Source organism: Gymnoscopelus microlampas (genome assembly GCF_963454915.1).
Source record: "Gymnoscopelus microlampas genome assembly, chromosome: 9".
NCBI lineage: Eukaryota > Metazoa > Chordata > Actinopteri > Myctophiformes > Myctophidae > Gymnoscopelus > Gymnoscopelus microlampas.
The window spans coordinates 31,803,643-31,818,629 of record NC_139946.1 but is presented as its reverse complement, the minus strand read 5'-3'; the positions used below and the strand labels follow the sequence as shown (position 1 = coordinate 31,818,629).

General features: G+C 42.7%; 1 protein-coding gene across 10 annotated transcripts; it reads left to right on the top strand.

Moving 5' to 3' along the window:
* The first annotated feature begins 688 nt into the window (after window positions 1–688).
* On the top strand, window positions 689–14,051 carry LOC311052410 (acetyl-CoA carboxylase-like). Of its 10 annotated transcripts, none has more exons than XM_084067375.1 (19): window positions 689–771; window positions 1,788–1,835; window positions 2,576–2,745; window positions 3,226–3,353; window positions 3,671–3,786; window positions 4,124–4,253; window positions 5,069–5,169; window positions 6,070–6,238; window positions 6,354–6,544; window positions 6,993–7,083; window positions 7,540–7,705; window positions 7,849–8,019; window positions 9,215–9,323; window positions 11,491–11,637; window positions 11,735–11,874; window positions 12,027–12,392; window positions 12,535–12,681; window positions 12,779–12,918; window positions 13,075–14,051. In XM_084067375.1, the coding sequence occupies exons 12-16, from the start codon at window positions 7,946–7,948 to the stop codon at window positions 12,238–12,240; spliced, it is 684 nt and encodes a 227-aa protein (XP_083923501.1). In that variant the 5' UTR covers window positions 689–771; window positions 1,788–1,835; window positions 2,576–2,745; window positions 3,226–3,353; window positions 3,671–3,786; window positions 4,124–4,253; window positions 5,069–5,169; window positions 6,070–6,238; window positions 6,354–6,544; window positions 6,993–7,083; window positions 7,540–7,705; window positions 7,849–7,945; the 3' UTR covers window positions 12,241–12,392; window positions 12,535–12,681; window positions 12,779–12,918; window positions 13,075–14,051. The 10 variants fall into 10 exon arrangements, with proteins under 10 accessions (XP_083923501.1, XP_083923500.1, XP_083923502.1 ...); XM_084067374.1 differs by having other exon boundaries at window positions 2,576–2,786; XM_084067376.1 differs by adding an exon at window positions 4,409–4,456 and having other exon boundaries at window positions 2,576–3,353.
* Window positions 14,052–14,987: the final 936 nt, after the last annotated feature.

The window sequence follows — 14,987 nt, the reverse complement described above, 5'->3', positions numbered from 1 at the left end:
GTTGCAGTCAACATTTCCACTGAAGAAGATGGTGTCTTTGCATCTAGTATTAGGAAGAATTGTCTTCCGTTCTTCTGTCATATTTGAAGGAAATGTCTTGCTGTCTGTTTGCTCACATTCAAAGTTTTCTCACATGGAGTTTTCTCACATTGAGCAGTATGCATAATAAAAGTACTGTTTGGATATTGTTTGTTTCAGTTGTGTATTTTAATGTGCATAATTGGTCAACTTGGATTAACAATTATGGTATGGGGAGGGTGGGGGGGGGGGTGTCATTGCTTTTTCCTTATGCACAGTAGGTTTATGTGCATTTTCTTGTATCCATTATATGCAATAATTTGATTCTAACTTTGTACACAAAGGGTATAACATAAGACTTTTAAAGAATATATAAATGTGTGTGTATATTTTGCACAATTCTATTTATTCCCCAGACAGGAAAAGACAATAACTTTCCTTCTAAGGCCATGTGATGTCTAGAAATTAACCTGTTAACGTGGTGCAGTCATGCCACCTTTCTCAATTTGCATAAATTATATAGACATGTATACAGTCTGAGTTATCTGAACACATTTCAAACTTTAAGTGAGCAATCCTTTACTTATTTAATGAATATTAGTATATTATTTGTGCTCCAATAATTTGACAGCAGCGTCACGTACGTACTCACGTCACGTACGTCATCTGATCCCTGGCTCTCAGAATGAGTCGCCATTGTTTTTCTATCACCAGATCCACGTCGGAGGGGAGCGAAATGTCGTACCGAAACCGGTGTGTTATTATTTCATTTACAACCATATTTTGTCATTGTGTCAACTTTACTCATTAAATGCGTGTAGTGGTTCGGTTGTTGTTTCAGTGTTGGTTTATGCATTGCATTTGCCAAAGCGACGCTGCTGTTAGCTAGGTAGTTAGCTTAGCAATTGGCACGCTAGAGAAATGTTGCTAATGCTATCTTCAATCTGCAGACTGTATGTATTAAACAACTGGGCTGATGCGAACGTTCGTCTGTGGTAGCGAATTAGTTGCCAATTTTACATTTCGATGGAATATTCCCATGATCGTCATCATACCCCAGTTTCAGTAATCGTAATGGTAACATTATTGAACGTCGCGCCACCGGTGTTTTTGCGAGAGAAATAAGCAAACATCAGTGAAAACAAGCCCAAAAGAAGCAACTATAGGCCACTTCTAGCTGTAGTTTACAACCCTCGTAGACGTATTTACGATTCTGACGTCTTCAATCTACGAGGAGATTACTACACAAGCTGGATTAAAAGACTTCTTTATTGAAAGATATACCTCTACGGGGATAAGTACTATGCCGTAGGAGTCGTTAACGTTTGGGGCTTTGCTGTAAGCACCTATATTTTCAATTTGTACACGTTTGAAGTACTTTGCAGGGCATAGTGCAGAAAGTACAGCTGGCCATTGGGGGGTGAACCCTACAACTCTTGTAGATTGAAGACGTCAGAATCGTAAATACGTTTACGAGGGTTGTAAACTACAGCTAGGCCACTTCAAACGTCGGCTATTTAAAATTAGCTGATCTGCAAGCTCACAGCAGAATTTTCCGTAACTACCATTATTTTCAAGTAACTTCAATGGAAAAACAAGGCTAACGTGGCTTGTAATACGCAGACTGGCAACACTGCGCGCCACCAGACTACGATGGAAAGCCCTTCTATTTATGCCTTTATACTTAGAGCCCGACGTCCCTGAATCTTCTCTGATACTGTGTTGTAAAAAGATTGCAGCCTGTAGCTTTTATTCTCATCTCTCTTCAGTTTGGAACCAGACGAAACGAGCTGTAAAAGAAGACAACGGTCAATGTGGTATGTGTATAATATTGTCTTAGTCAGTCAATGGCTTAGAAGTTATTTGTATCATAGCAATATCTCCTCAGTCAGTCCATTGCACTGTCTCTACTATGACTGTGTGTGCACATTTCAGTCAATAAATGAAAAATCATTTATCCTGGTTACATACCCAGAAAGTTGTTCAAAGTTACAATCAGCTATAAAGTGTCATTTGTCTGTGCAGTGTGTAAATTCACCCAACCTTTTAATGACACAACTCTCATTTAAGGACACATTGAGATGGTGGATTGTCCATTCCAAATTTGTAACTACCCTAGTAATGTGTATTCCTCCAATGCCCACAAAAGTATAGTGTGTATATATAAGTATATACATCGAAATTGTGAAGTCTCTGTGGGATCCACATAGAAACGACGTGGCTCCAATGTGGATCTGGATCTCTGATGTATGACTCAGGATTTGGGCAAGGTTTCAGCATAATCGCAGCCCTTAGACTTTAAATCCTTTTTCCCCCCCAAAGTAGAAAACGTATGGAAAATAGGTACTGGCAGTGTGCACACAAGGTTTGGCACTGATTGGTCCAGTGGTTAGCAACATTAGCTGAAATGCTGAATACCTTTTACTTACACTTCGAGTTCATTAATATGACTATTAAAAGTGCCACCTGTTCCCTGGGGAATAACAACAATGTACCAAATTTCAGTCCAAGATGTATACTCAATCTTTGTGTGCGTGCATGTGCGTTTGTTTGTCAGGCCTCTGGTCCAGTGCAGTGTGGAGGTGTATAAGACGATTGGGTCTCTGTACCCTGAGATGAGCGTTCATGGACGCTCCCTGGACTTCCTCATTGACCTGCTGCACAAAGACCAGCTGGATGAGACCGTTAACCTGAAGCTACAAACCAAGGCCATCAAATATTATGAGGGTACTCACTGTATATGTAGTCATACGCAAAGCACAGTTACTGTAAGTGTGTTTAACCCGTTAAGACCGGGAATGCATCTGTGTCATTTTACGGGTGTCTTTGGCTATTCAAAAATAGCAGATATACAAGCTCATAGTGCGACACCGAGTGCTGCGCTACGAGCTTGTACATCTGCTTCACACACACACACTTTTCTTTTTTACTCTAATCTTTGCTTCTGGGGGGGGGCTGCCCTGGAACAAAATATTTTGAGATGGGGACAAATACATATCATTTTGGGGCTCCTTGACATGAAAGAAGTTTGAGAAGCACTGCTATTATAGCAGCATAAGTTTCAAAGAAAAATAAGGTTAGGATTTAGAAGACATTTGTAGAATCCCCAGAAGCAAAGATTTAAGTTAAAAAAAGGTTTCTTTAAAAATAACCAAAAGTATAAAATAATGGTTATAGCAAAAACATCTAAAATGACACCATATGCAGATCTGGCTGTCCTGCTGAAGGACCTGGAGACTTCCCGTAGTGACATCAGACAGTTCTGTAAGAAGATCCGCCGTTAACAGACGTGCCCGGCATCACAGCAGAGGGAGAGTATGACTACTTAGAACCAAGTAATTTGAACAACATTTATGTATATTCACTATATATTCAACAGGGTACTATTGAGGTAGAAGCTGTTTAAAGTGGTAGTATTGAAAATGGAAGCCAGACATGGACAATGTTTTTTCTTTTACAGTATGTGTTAGGCATTTGTTAAGTCACTAATCCATGGTTACTACCTAATGTACACTTGTACTTGTTCTAACACACGCTGTGTTCAACATGGCTTCCCCTTCAGTTTTGCATCATGTAATTACTCTAACTGAAGCAGGGCCTGCCTTGTTTTTCAACACAGTTTTAGTTTGATGATGTTTTTTTCATTTCCCAGAACCCTACACCAGCGGAGCTGATCGCAGCAGCTCTGAGAGCAGAGATCAGTGATGCAGAGGGTCTTGGTATGAAGCTGGAGGACAGAGGAGCTTTAAGAAGTCACTTAAGATGAAGGTAGGGACAGTCTGTGGTTAAAAATTGTGTTTCAATGTGAATTTGTGTTTTAATTAGTTTAATCACCTGACCATTAGCTTAAGTTGTCAAGTGGGACTTGTATGGCACTCACTACACAATATATACAAGTGTTTTGTATGAGTGGACCCTCAGTCCACAGGAATTTGTAATCGGATAAGTGAAGTAACGTCCTGAAGTGTTCAGTCTGTCATAAAAGATAAAGTGTCATTGTGATCCCAACTATAGTGTCTGGATCCAATCCATACTAATACAGAACTTTAGAAGAGTGGTTTAAAAAGGAAGTGTAAATAAATAGAGGTGATATTGTGATTTCCAGTGAGAGGTGCCGAGCGAGGCCAGCGTGCACTTGAGAAGAAGCTGGACAGCTCATCGAAAGACGCAGATGAACGTGTGGAGAGATACAGACGTGACTAGATAAGACCCAGACACTGCTCAAAAAGAAAGAAGTAGGATTTTTTCTCAAAACATGCACTTGCATGTGAGCTGCAGTAATTGTAACACAATCACATATAGGCTCAAGGCCTATTGTCTCAATATACACACCACTCATAATTGACTGAAGGTAAATGTACGTAATTCTCAAATATTCATCCATATACAGTACAAGCCATGACTATAAGTAAATGCAACACTGGAATACACACTTAAAGTAAGTAATAGGTGCTCTGCTGCTGTAAAACCTTTTGAATAGAATAAACTTTCACAAATTGTGACATCTTTATTGCCACTGATGGAAGTGATTTTTAAGCATTTTGGAGATATCTTCTTCTCTGATGTTTAGTATCAGTCTGCTCCATAACATTTTTTTTGTTTGCCACATACAGTACAAAATTATACTTTAAAATACTTTAAACTTAGTTATGTGGTGAAAGATGAAGTCAGACCCAGGTGCTGATTAAACCCCTACGTGACCCTAACACCCGCTGATTCCATCTCTGTCGCCTCTTTGTGTGTGTCTATGTATCTTGTTTCCTTTCCGTCTCTGCACCTCCTTATAACTTACAGAAAAACAAAAAGATACCTGCACACTGAAATCATACTGGCTTCTGTCACTTCATGCTGTAGTTGTTGTCTATTCTTGTCTGTTTTGCTCTTGCATGCCAAAGATTATCAATACTTAATTCCTAGATGTACACTGGATTTCGTTGAACGAACTCATGTCAACACAATGTTTTTGCATAACCCAAAAAGCATTACTTCTATTTTTCAGTCTTTTTCCAGGTATTGTGCTGATATTAAATAATATCTCTTATCCCCACAGCAGGCATGGTGTCGGGTGCAGGTGTTGGACTCTCCACTGCTGACACTCTCTCTCAGAGACTCTGCGTCAAACAACTGAAGAATGAGAACTACAGGCTCAAGGTGGGTCAGTGTCTTTAACGTGTCTTCTTCATTAAACCAGGGTATAATTATATGTTAAATTTGTTCTTAATAAGCAGAAATGAGTGTTCCATAGACTTTGGCCGGTGGGGGGCATGACATTGGATTGAAATGATTGTGGCTGTTAGTATAGAGTGAAATACTCACACTATAGAGCCTATGGTCTCCATATTCCCTCTTCCCATCGAATCAGGAGAAGCTCTCCCATAGCAACATGCCGGAGAAGGGTCAAAGATTTGATTGTCTAGTGGGAATTATGTTTTCATCACTGCCGATCGGCGCGAATAAATACTGTACCTACTAGTCATTATGTCCCAGGAGCTGATTGTAACCTTTACCAGTAAAGAGAAAAGCTAGATGTTAGTGGAGCTTTTGTACAGTTGGAAAGGGGTTTAAGTGTATTGAGGACAGAATGCTAGTTAACCAGAAACCACGGTATTTGTAAGCTGTATCTACTACAAGCTTTGATATGTCCTTTGTGGTACTCTGAGGGGAGCAGATTTCTTCCTGCAAAACCACATGACCTTCTTTTTGTAGGCGTTTAATACAAGGTTTAGTATTCTGAAGGCTTGTGACTTTAAAACAAAATGATTGTTGGGCCAACTGAGCACAGGACTGTGTCATTAGCATGGTTAAGAATTGCCTCGGAAGCACTAGCACTGGCTTTAGTTTCAACTTGCAGGTGTATATAACATGAATATTGCTAAATAGCCATTCCAATTTCATTTGTTTACGCATTAGGGCCTGGACATTTTTCCCAATTACTAATGGCTGTGGAAACATAATATGACACAGAATAAATTTGAAGTGTTGTAATGCAGATGCATATTCATGTAACAATAACATGATTTTTTTTGTTCTGTAATATTCTCTTCCCTGAAGGCTGAGAAAATGCGTGCCCAAATCAAATGGCCTTTCTGCCCCCCCTCCATGTGCCCAAGCTGACCTCCAAAGATGGAGGCCGACCGGAGGTGGTCTGACCAGCTGCTGGAGACGCTGCTGCACATGAGCGCTAATGTCAAAGTGGGGGACATCACCGGAAAAACTCCAGGTAGTGTACATGTGGTGGAATATGTTGGTGTTTTAGGAAGTACCGTACAGGAAAGTGTTGTATGGGAGAAATCAGAGGTGCATTCAGGTTGCTTTAGGTTCTGTTTGTTTTACAGTTCAATCCTTATCTCTGAAATTCAAAATGACAAGCTGAAACCCAACACCGTGGTCATGTTGAGACTAACCGAGGAGGAGACAGTTGTTCCTATTATCACCCAAAAGGTGAAGATTGCCCAAGGCAATCTTGATGACTATGTCATCACGGACGCACAGGGCAACCAGTTCGTCGACTGTGAGGGAACAACAGGTAAAAGTCTTTTTAAATTACAATTTAATTTGCGATAAATGAAATCTATGTTTACAGTTTAGGCATTTAGCAGACACTCTAAATCCAGAGCGACTTACAGTAATCAAGGACACAAGATAATACATCAAATACATATAAATAGTAATCTAATAATAAAGTAACACATAAGTAAACCAATAATATCATAATAACTATTACATACGTAAACCCAGAACCTATCATAGGCCTGCATTGAAACTATACACACTATACTAGGATGCCAGGTCAACAATGGCCTGGCACCTGTCTATATAACATGCTATGTAAGTAAGATTTTAGCCTTTGCAGAATCCTGCAAGGTCGTCATGTTGTAATGCAAATGGCTGAAAGTTGTGGCAGTATAACTATGAGCACCTTATTTTTTTAATTCATTTTTGTCTTGACTTGACTCTCCAATTCTCTCATGAAGGGTCCCTGTTCTGGAAGACAACCAGCCTGAAATTTCATGCTGTGGAGAGTACCAGCTTCAGGCAGTGGCACCAGAGGAGGGGCAGAACAAGGTATTGGATGACAAAACGTATCTTAAAATGTAGGCATTTAGCAGATGCTCTTATTCCGAGTGAGAGCAAATATGACAGTTTAGCTGGTGAATGATGTAATGTAATGATGATGTAAATATGACATTTCTGTTAGTTTTAGCCAACTATTTTTATACAGATGAATAGACACTATTCTAATGATTTATGCAAAATAATTGCAACTAGCTAAAATAGTTTCTATCAGGTGATTATACAATAATTGTGACAGGCCTAATACAGTACATAGCCCTGGGTAGGCCACCCAGCCTGCCGCATATATGTGCTCTGTGGTGCACCCCGTTCTAGATTATCCATGTGTAACTCAAAGAGTGTGCATATTTAACCATTCGGTCACCGTTATATTTAACTGATATTTGTTCCGTATTTCACTGTCCAGAGAAGAGCTTCAAGTTGAACATGTTAATACTCTCCTGTCAGATTTCCATTGGAATCCCTCTGTACCGTATCAAAGACATTAGGATGTTATATGGGGTCGGTCCAGCCCTGGGGTGATTGTCCCATTGACTTTGAAGGTCTGGTCACGGCCCCCTCCCCTCGCGGCCACGTCATTGCATCCCGTATCGCCAGCAAAAACCCTGATGAGGTATGTGCCACTGTCTCTCTCTCGACAACGGACGTAGAATTTATACACAGTAAAATCCTCAGTGCTACTGTAATTGTTTTAACTTAAAAAAAGTCCAAATTGAAGGGGCTCTGATTAAGTATTTGTTTGATGTGTTGTTGTAGGGTTTCTAGGCAAGCTCGGCAACGGTCCAAGTGCTGAACCTCCGCTGCAATAAGAACGTTTGGGGTTACTTCAGCGTGGCTGCGGCTGGAGGCCTGCATGAGTTTGGGCACTGCTTCTCCTGACACTGCTTATCCTGGGGAGAGAATCGCAAGCAAATCAGAGGACATTTCGTGAGTACACGCACCCTCACTGGATAATACAGTGTCAGTCAGTGAAAAATGATGGAAATGTCAATTCTGCCCTCTGTTCATGGGAGCGTCCTGTATTTGGGGCACTTGCACAATTTTTCCTACTTAAAGATGCTATCGATTACTACTTTTGAGAGGAGCTGCTACATGTTTCCTTAGCCATTCATGAGTTGAACTCAACTAGGTAATAAGCTCACCATTCAACATAGCTTCAAACTGCATGCAGTGACATTAATAAGTTGTTAATGAGTTTGTTTGACTCTTTAGTCTGGGTAAGTCAGAGAGTATAGTGCAATTCCCCAAAATCCAAACTATCCCTTAAACTCTGTAACCACTTAAACCCTATATGTTTTGTTGACCGGGGTCCTCCAGCGGTCTAATACTTGATCGCTTCTTTTTTTTCTTCCCTCTACACTACAAATATCTTCATCTGTAATAGTGACATACCCCACATAAGGACGCTAGGGTTGATGGGTTTCTGTTTTGTATGATGTGAACGGCACCCAGTGAGATTTTAACAGTTGTCTTTGTCTCTACATCCTGTAGTAACATGGTGGTGGCTGTGAATGAACTGTCTTATCAGGGGGGGACTTAAGGACCACTGTAGAGTACCACATAAAGCTCCTGGAGACTGAGAGCTTCCAGCATAACCGCATTGAGACTGGCTGGCTCGACCGGCTCTTCTCAGAGAAGACGCAGGTACAGCCATATTTCACATTTGGGGGCAAGCTATGAGGAACATGTAGCATGTAGGACCACATTTCTTATGGCAGCGGTGCTCAAACGTTTTATTTATAGACCCCCATATCTCTGAGTTACAGACCTGTTAAGGGTCCATTTGGAACCCCCCAAAGAACCCTTAGGGTCCCTGGACTTCACTTTGAGAACCACTGTCTTATGGCATTGAGAAATCACTGTAACCTCAAGTAATTGTTGTGTTATGTGATGATGATTGTACGACATGGATCTAAAAATGTTATTTTGCCATTATGTCCCCATGCTGTGTTCTAGTCAAACCGAGTGTACACAGTCAAGTGCGTGATTAGACTATGGTAGATGGAAGCTTGATCTGACTGGCATTGTTCTCATTGTTCTCAACACATTGAAATGGCCACTTTGTTTTAGTTTTATGATAAAAACGAAGACCGTTAGGATGAGTATAGTGCTGTGTGTGCAGGGCAGGCAGAGTGTCCGGACACCATGCTGGAGATCGTGTGCGGTGCTCTCCACGTAGCCGATGTCAACCTGAGGAACAGTGTGTCCAACTTCCTGCACTCACTGGAAAGGTACAAACGAAATAAACAAAATACTGTCTTAACCCATTTTGGGCGGGAAGCCCTTTTTGTAACTAGACCTTTCAGGACGGGGAACCCTTTTGGGGTTGTTGTTGCTATGTACAGTACATAGCAACATCAATTTTTTTTGTAATTATTGAAGAAATGTGTTTTTCTGAAACTTAGGTCAGGATTTAGAAGGCGTTTTTAGAAATGGCCTCAGGTCTAAATGGGTTAAAGCCACGCTGTTGACTAGAATATGAACCTGCCCCCAGTTCCACAAGCCTCAAAGCTAGAAGGTCCTCGGTTCGGGGACGCTGTGGGCATCAGTGCCCATACCCTAGGTGGGGTTGTTGAAAGGGCCTTTCTGTGTGGAGTTTGCATGTTCTCCCTGTGTCCCTTAGGGTAGGTAGGTACCCTCACAAAAACATGCAGTAATCCTGGTCTCTATACTGCCTCCCCCTGGTGATGGAGGGGAAAGGAACTGTTCGGAATAACGTGTTCCTTCCACACACTACGTCCAAACGGGGAATATCCCCCCTGTCGGGTGATAACAAGCGGCTTGCTAGCTCCTCATGCATTGAAGGAGGCATGAGCTCAGTTCGGGGCTCTCCCTAGGCTGGGAGAGTAGCGGCCAGGATTACATAGGCAATTGGCACTGGTAGAAAAAATGGGTTACAAAATTGTGGGATTAAAAAAACACATCCACTGATCATCAGGGTGGCACAGCGGTGAAGTTCCTGCCCACCACTGCAGAGACTAGGGGTTTGAATCCTCCACGGTGCATCTGGCTTGGCCAGGCTCACCAGCGAACACAATTTCTATCGCTACACTAGCCTCCTAGAGGTTGGCCGGAGCCGGTTCAGCCAGATGTGAAACAGAGAGGAATGGCATGTTCCACCACATGCGTTACATACACCCCCCTGGTGAAACTCCTCACTGTCGGGTGAAAATAAATGGCTGGCGACTCCATGTGTATTGAATTAGGCACATGGTTGTCTGCAGCCTCCCACATGACCTAATGTAGGGGTTGGCAGTGACGGGGACTACACAAGAGGGGAAAAACTTTGAATTGGCATAATGACCAAATTGGGAAAAGGGGGAATATAAATAACCGCACCCACTAACATACACACACATCTCCCACTGTCTTTGCCAGAGGTCAGGTGTTACCTGCGCACACGCTCCTCAACACGGTGGATGTTGAGCTGCTCTATGAAGGCACCAAGTATGTGCTGACCGTGACATGATGTTGAGTCTCCCAACTCCTACGTGCTCATCATGAACCATGCATCTGCCGAGGTGTATGTCCATCGCCTCAGGGGCAGAGGCCTTCTGCTCTCACATGACGGCAGCAGCTGTACCACCTACTGTACATGAAAGAAGAGGTGGACAGGTACATTGCTGTTTAATGTTTAGAACCTCAATTAACCTTCATCGTATGATGCTGTGGCATGCTGAAAATAGCCGATCTGCAAGCTCACAACACGTCGACTCGCACACGGCGCGTTGGGAGCAGATTTCCTATTTTTGGGGGGTGACCAATTCCTGTTGACTTTTTTTGGGCCTTTTGTGCCCTGCCATTCTGATTTGTATATACAATATTCAATGGTTAAACTTGGTTAGTACTGTTTTTTTTTTTGTATTTTGCAGGTATCCCATCACTATCGGGAACACAAATTGTGTTTTTGAGAAGGAGAATGACCCGTCCCTGCTGCGCTCGCCCTCGGCAGGAAAACTCATCCAGTACACTGTAGAGGACGGTGGGTACGTGTTCTCTGGCCAGTGCTATGCTGAGATGGAGGCGTGATATCCAAATGAAAGGGCATTAACGTCAAATTCGCCCTAATTGCATGGACATGAATTTATAGATGTAAACTTCATTAACATGTGTGTTTTCCAGGTGATGAAGATGGTGATGACTCAGACCGCTTCAGAGTCTGGTTGTATTCATTATGTGAGAGGGCCGGGGTTGCACTAGAGCCTGGCTGCGTCATTGCCAAGCTCCAACTGGACGACCCCAGCAGAGTGCAGCAGGTATATTATATGGACTACGCCTGTTCTTGGGTCATTGCTGATCTACAAGCCTGTGAGGTTGTATGTTCACCTATTTTGGCATCCCCAGAATAGGGACGCTAGGGTTCATATGCTCCTCTAACTATGTGTTTTTGTCCCTAAGGCGGAGCTGCACACAGGGGCCCTGCCCACTATCCAGGCTGTAGCATTTAGAGGGGGGAAGCTACACAGAGTGTTCCACAGTACACTGGACCACCTGATCCACATCATGAATGGCTACTGCCTGCCCGAACCGTTCTTCTGCATCACGGTCCGAGTTCACACGTGCACAAGAAACAAACACCTACCTAGCTAATATCAACACAGTACAGTGGTTGATAAACATGCTGTTCTTTCTATCTCCCCAGCTTAGGGAGAGGGTGGAGAGGCTGATGAAGACCATGCGAGATCCCTCCTTGCCAGTGTTGGAGCTGCAGGACATCATGATCAGTGTGTCTGGTCGCATTCTCCCTGCTGTTGAGAAGGCTGTCAAGAAAGACATGACACAGTATGTCAGCCACACACACACACACACACACACACACACACACACACACACACACACACACACACACACACACACACACACAATGCATGCATGCTCCATGAGCATTGTAGACTTCATGTTATGTCTTACCTTGTCTTTTGTATGTTTTACAGGACTGTACAGGTATGTGAAGTGGTGAATGGCGGACTGCAGATTGTGACTTCTGTGCCGATACGCTTCTTTGAGGCCGAAGCAGTAGTGCCAATACTGTGTGAGAAAGTGAAGTCGGCCATAGGAGGCCTCAACAACTTCGTCCTCACCGACACACAAGGGATTGAAATAAGGGACTCTGAAGGGTCAACAGATATTAAGCCAATACTGTGTTAGAAAGTGAAGTCGGCCATAGGAGGCCTCAACAACTTCGTCCTCACCGACACACAAGGGATTGAAATAAGGGACTCTGAAGGGTCAGCAGAATTAAGCCAATACTGTGTGAGAAAGTGAAGTCGGCCATAGGAGGCCTCAACAACTTTCAGCAGGTATATTATATGGACTACGCCTGTTCTTGGGTCATTGCTGATCTACAAGCCTGTGAGCTTGTATGTTCACCTATTTTGGCATCCCCAGAATAGGGACGCTAGGGTTCATATGCTCCTCTAACTATGTGTTTTTGTCCCTAAGGCGGAGCTGCACACAGGGGCCCTGCCCACTATCCAGGCTGTAGCATTTAGAGGGGGGAAGCTACACAGAGTGTTCCACAGTACACTGGACCACCTGATCCACATCATGAATGGCTACTGCCTGCCCGAACCGTTCTTCTGCATCACGGTCCGAGTTCACACGTGCACAAGAAACAAACACCTACCTAGCTAATATCAACACAGTACAGTGGTTGATAAACATGCTGTTCTTTCTATCTCCCCAGCTTAGGGAGAGGGTGGAGAGGCTGATGAAGACCATGCGAGATCCCTCCTTGCCAGTGTTGGAGCTGCAGGACATCATGATCAGTGTGTCTGGTCGCATTCTCCCTGCTGTTGAGAAGGCTGTCAAGAAAGACATGACACAGTATGTCAGCCACACACACACACACACACACACACACACACACACACACACACACACACACACACACACACACACACACACACACACACAATGCATGCTCCATGAGCATTGTAGACTTCATGTTATGTCTTACCTTGTCTTTTGTATGTTTTACAGGACTGTACAGGTATGTGAAGTGGTGAATGGCGGACTGCAGATTGTGACTTCTGTGCCGATACGCTTCTTTGAGGCCGAAGCAGTAGTGCCAATACTGTGTGAGAAAGTGAAGTCGGCCATAGGAGGCCTCAACAACTTCGTCCTCACCGACACACAAGGGATTGAAATAAGGGACTCTGAAGGGTCAACAGATATTAAGCCAATACTGTGTGAGAAAGTGAAGTCGGCCATAGGAGGCCTCAACAACTTCGTCCTCAACAACTTCGTCCCCACCGACACACAAGGGATTGAAATAAGGGACTCTGAAGGGTCAACAGAATTAAGCCAATACTGTGTGAGAAAGTGAAGTCGGCCATAGGAGGCCTCAACAACTTCGTCCTCACCGACACACAAGGGATTGAAATAAGGGACTCTGAAGGGTCAACAGATATTAAAATTAAGTTGATATTTAATTTTCAGAGAGACAAATTAGGAGAAAATCACCTTTTCATGATCTACTTTGTCTTTGTCCCAGTAACACTCTCGGGGGATCTGTAGGATTTGTGTACGATTTCGCCTATAGTGGCTACAATTGGGATGATGTATTTTCATAAATTAACCATCTTCGGTTTCCTGTCTAGCAGTGTTGCCATGTCTGCTTATAACCGAGTTTGGGCTTGCTGTTATGTAAAGTTGCTTGTAAATAAATAGTTGCTTATTTGGGTAATCTTGTGGTGTTTTTTTTTTTGGTTAAAAGGGTTAATGTTGCAATGCACGTGGATTGTAATGTCTTAACTATCAAAGTGAACAGCTGAACTAGCTAGAACTAGAACCCTGATTGAACTAGATGTTCTAGTTCAATCTAGTTCTAGATGAACTAGAACTAGATTTTCGATATTGGTTACTTTGTACTTTGTGTTTTGGTAGTTCATGGGAGTCTGGCGAAAGGACGCAATTGTAACTTTAATTAGAAATGTTAATAAAGATTCTTTATGTAACTGCTGTCCCTTCAGACTCAGTGATTACATTTCCCATAGAGTGTGAGGACGTAGTCTTCTTCGTTTTCCACCTTCTCGACGATGACAGGGAGTACTGCTTCAGTGCTTCTGCTTCGACAAAAGGACCCGCAGATTAACATGTATTTGTCCACAGACCCCCATCTGATAAGATTTGGTTTTGAATATACTTATTTTCAGGTTTGTGTTTGCTAACAATGTGTGTTAACATAATTTATACTCTAGTCTTGACTTTCTGTTCTGATTCAGATTACACAAACTAGGTATACCACCTGTTTGATGAATGTAACCGATATAGGGTGATGAGTTGAACAAAGGGGCTTTGAGGAATGTTCAGGATGACCTTATACAAGACCATAGATGTATATAGATGGATGATTACATGATATGATTAGATGGCGGACAAGTTTCAAATAACGATCATTGAGAGAGAAATCCTTTAAGGTGTGCATCTTTTTTGGAAGCATATATTCATTCTGTAGATTTATTATTCATTGTAACACCTAATACAAGGGCACAGAAATGTGGGAGTCATAGGGGTCTTAAACGTTTTCAGGCCAGGGACCCCCGTTGGGGGGTGGTACAGCATATATTGTATAATGCAGGGGTCTCCAACGTTTTCAGGCCAAGGACCCCCTAGCTGAGAGAGAGATGAAGCAGGGACCCTCTATATTGTATAGAATGGTGTTTCGGATAGACTTTTGCTGCTCTTTTCTCCCTCTACACCTATAACTCTTTGCCAAAAATAGCCGATCTACAAGCTCACAACGCCAGGCGTTGTGAGCTTGTAGATCGGCTATTTTTGGCTAAAGTTCTCCTCAGAAAAGGGATGCTAGGGTTCAAGTGGTTAATATAAAAAAAGAAAAATCATATCACACAAAGATTTGGCAGACCCCCTGTAGTAACTCTGAGGACCCC